At 39.4% G+C, this 3,242-nt stretch overlaps 1 protein-coding gene across 2 annotated transcripts in view; it reads left to right on the plus strand.

Moving 5' to 3' along the window:
• macf1b (microtubule actin crosslinking factor 1b) overlaps nucleotides 1–3,242 on the plus strand; it is a 45,445-nt gene that overhangs the window by 27,400 nt on the left and 14,803 nt on the right. For both annotated transcript variants that reach the window (XM_010768735.1, XM_010768734.1), the window contains exons 27-28: nucleotides 1,949–2,108; nucleotides 2,449–2,643. In XM_010768735.1, coding sequence (XP_010767037.1) covers nucleotides 1,949–2,108; nucleotides 2,449–2,643 — 355 coding nt within the window. The remainder of the gene's footprint in view (nucleotides 1–1,948; nucleotides 2,109–2,448; nucleotides 2,644–3,242) is intronic.

The following is a 3,242-nucleotide window of genomic DNA, read 5'->3' on the forward strand; positions in this document are numbered from 1 at the left end:
TCACTCTTTTTTTTGTGTTACCTTGTCATCACTATCATCTTATGACACTGTTAATCTATTATACATAGAAACACTGCTATTGTGTCGTCGGTGATTATGTTATTTCGACATACATATAGTTGGGTCAGGATGGATATATGATAATAAAGGGTGTGTTGGTTTACCTACGACAAAAACATCAAGATGTATGTAACTGATATCGTCAACATAGTTTTTTCTCTCGACTAACTATAGTCAATATAATATAGGCATATATATATTGATATATAATAATGATCCTCATATGATGATATATGTGTCTTGTTTTTATATTTACATTTGAAAACAAAAACGCGAGGGTAAAAAGGTACTCTTATTGAGTTTCTCAGATTTTGTACAAAGATATATGTCCCACAGGCGCCAGCATTTTCATAATTTTCAACTTATTTAGTTTAATGCGCTTTTAATTCTGAATTTTTCATAATTTTGCCCGTAAAGGTTCCATACAGGCTTCTTCCTAGGGTTGGTCGTTGCTGTTGTACTTTGGTGGGAAATTAAATGACTTTGCTGTACGCCCTATGGGGGTAGTTTCCGCCGGGTACGTATCGCGCGGGGCATTTAAAGCGAAGAATAAAAGACAAAGCAACGGACGAGCAGACACCCCCCTTCCTATAGTCAGTGATGCAAACACAGGTATGGTGAAAAAAGAGAGAACTATTCGAAGCAGAAAAAAAACAGCGTAATATACCATCTGACAATGACAGATTTTTCTTTTTGGATATTTTACAAATCACTCCCCTTTCAAACTCTATTCTTGTTATTTTTAACAACTTTTTTTTGTTACTGTCATATAGTATTTTATACCTTTAATAATTGAGTCTCTAATGTCTCATTAATAACTATAATGATCATATCAAGGTGTGCCTTAACCTCACTGAGCTGAGGTTATTTGAGCCTCTCAGGAGAGAGCTCTCTTCCACCTGGTTGTAGAAAAGCTCTTTAAATTCGTTAGCATAGCTAGCTAACCAGATGCTAATAACAACAGATCGCCACTGTGCTTACAACTAAAGACACAGCCTCGCAAACACTGCGGCATGTGTACGGCTCCTTATGGGTACTGCAATATTTGAAGAGCTGGAGCAGCGTTCCGATGCTCTCCGTTACACCTTCCAGACGAGACATAACCACGTGAAGACCTATGGTGAAGACACGTTACGCTCGTGTTGTGTTCAATGAACCTGTCCTTGGCCAGGAAAAACAGGCACTCGCTTGTTTAATTATTTTGCGATCTAGATTTCTTCTTATTTTTTGAAGTGAGAAGTGACGGACGGACTGACGGACCCCCCCCAAAACGAAAACTCTTCGGTTCTCCACGAATTACACAAGTCACCCAAATCAGCGTTAAAAAAGCGGGAGGCGCCGAAAAGCGACTAATTTGCATCACTGTGTATACCAACTGATAGGAACCCATTCAAAGTTAATACGGTTTTATTAAGCATATTTCTTTGGCTATAGGTGAAATAAATATATATTCTCTAAGATTAAGATAAAGTCAATCCAACCTGTCAAATTAGCACAAGGGGTTTCTTGACAAAGTGACACATTTTTTCAGTGGTTTCATTTTGTAAATATATACATTTGACTGGTTTCTCGTAAATGCATAATTTATTTTGTAAATCTTAGATTTTTTCTTGGAATTATTATTATAAATTTGTTGACATAATACATGTTCTTCATTGTTTATTTATTAAAAAAATGTATGTGCATTTATGATATCTTTTTCTTGTACATGTATCATTTTATTCTTGTTCGTTTATATAATTTCTTCACTTATACATATGATTTCATTTCTCTTTAACTTTAATCTCAGTGAATATCCACATTCGTTTTAGTCGTTACTTAATGAGTTAATCAGGAAATATTGAGTTTTTTCATGGAATATAACCCCCTAGTTAATTTGCTTTTGCAGACAACACAAGCTGGAGGAAGCTCTGCTGTTCTCAGGGAGATTCACTGACGCTCTCCAGGCTCTGAATGACTGGCTGTACAGAGCGGAGCCTCAATTGGCTGAGGATGTTCGTGTTGGGGGAGACAAAGACATGGTCCACAACCTGATCGACAAACACAAGGTAAAACACCCACAGTAGCATGTAAATGAATTTCGGGCCTTAATAGTTAAACACATTGGCAAACATAGTACAGTGTACAGATACTGCATAATATGTAATTATTATCTTTGTTCAATTAGATTCCAGTGATGGCTGCTTAGGACATTGGTATACAGTAACTGCTATAAAAAGAAAATAAGCTCATAATCACAATGAAGGCTTTGGTGATTGTCATATTTGTTTACAGTGATTTTCCTAATTTCTTTTGATATTAGAATGCTATATGTCTGTCTTTGCATGGCACATTTTGCACCAGCTTCTACACAATTGCAGTTTCTTAGCAAAGTGTCCTTTCTCGTAGGCCTTCCAAAAAGAATTAGGCAAGCGAGCCGGGTGCATCCGGACCCTGAAGCGCTCCGTGAGGGATCTCACCCGGAGCAGCACGGCCGACGCTCACTGGCTGCAGCAGCAGATGGACGAGCTGGAGGGCCGCTGGGAGGCCGTGTGCAAACTGTCCGTCAGCAAGCAGGACCGACTGGAGACGGCACTTCAGCAGGTAGTTCTTACGATAAAATAAGGTCACAATAAAATTGTTTTATTTTCATTTGGGTTTCAATCAGAATTGTACTACATTGAAATCGTCTTAAACATGGCTCCACATGAAAATACCAACATGCTTACAATTCTGGCTGCAGGGAAAAATGTACTATGCAAAAAGATAATTCACCTTAAAGGTCCCATGTCATGCTTTTCCGGTTATTACCCGTCCCCTTGTGTGTTATGAAGGTTTTTATGCATGTAAACGGTCTGCAGAGTCAAAACCCTCAAAGTACACCCTGTAGCGAGTAAAACTCTAACAGACAAAATACCTCCCCAAAACGCCTCGTTGGAGATACGTCACTGTCCATTGATTCGGTACTGCATGATGTCATGCGTTACCCGGAACCAAATGGACCAATCCGTGGAGCCGTTACGTTAAGCCCCCGCTGATTGGTCCAAATTGACCAATCCACGGACTTCCTCACACACACACTCAGTGCAGGCAGCTCTGCTGATCTCTCCTCCCTGGCTGCAGGCTGATAACAGACAGTTGGGATCGCGGCGAAATTCTCTCTGCAGACCCATTCTCACAGCGTTTATCAACCTTTTTCTTAC

This window comes from Notothenia coriiceps, unplaced genomic scaffold, assembly GCF_000735185.1.
Source record: "Notothenia coriiceps isolate Sejong01 unplaced genomic scaffold, NC01 NC01_scaffold00005972, whole genome shotgun sequence".
NCBI classification, from domain to species: Eukaryota; Metazoa; Chordata; class Actinopteri; order Perciformes; family Nototheniidae; genus Notothenia; species Notothenia coriiceps.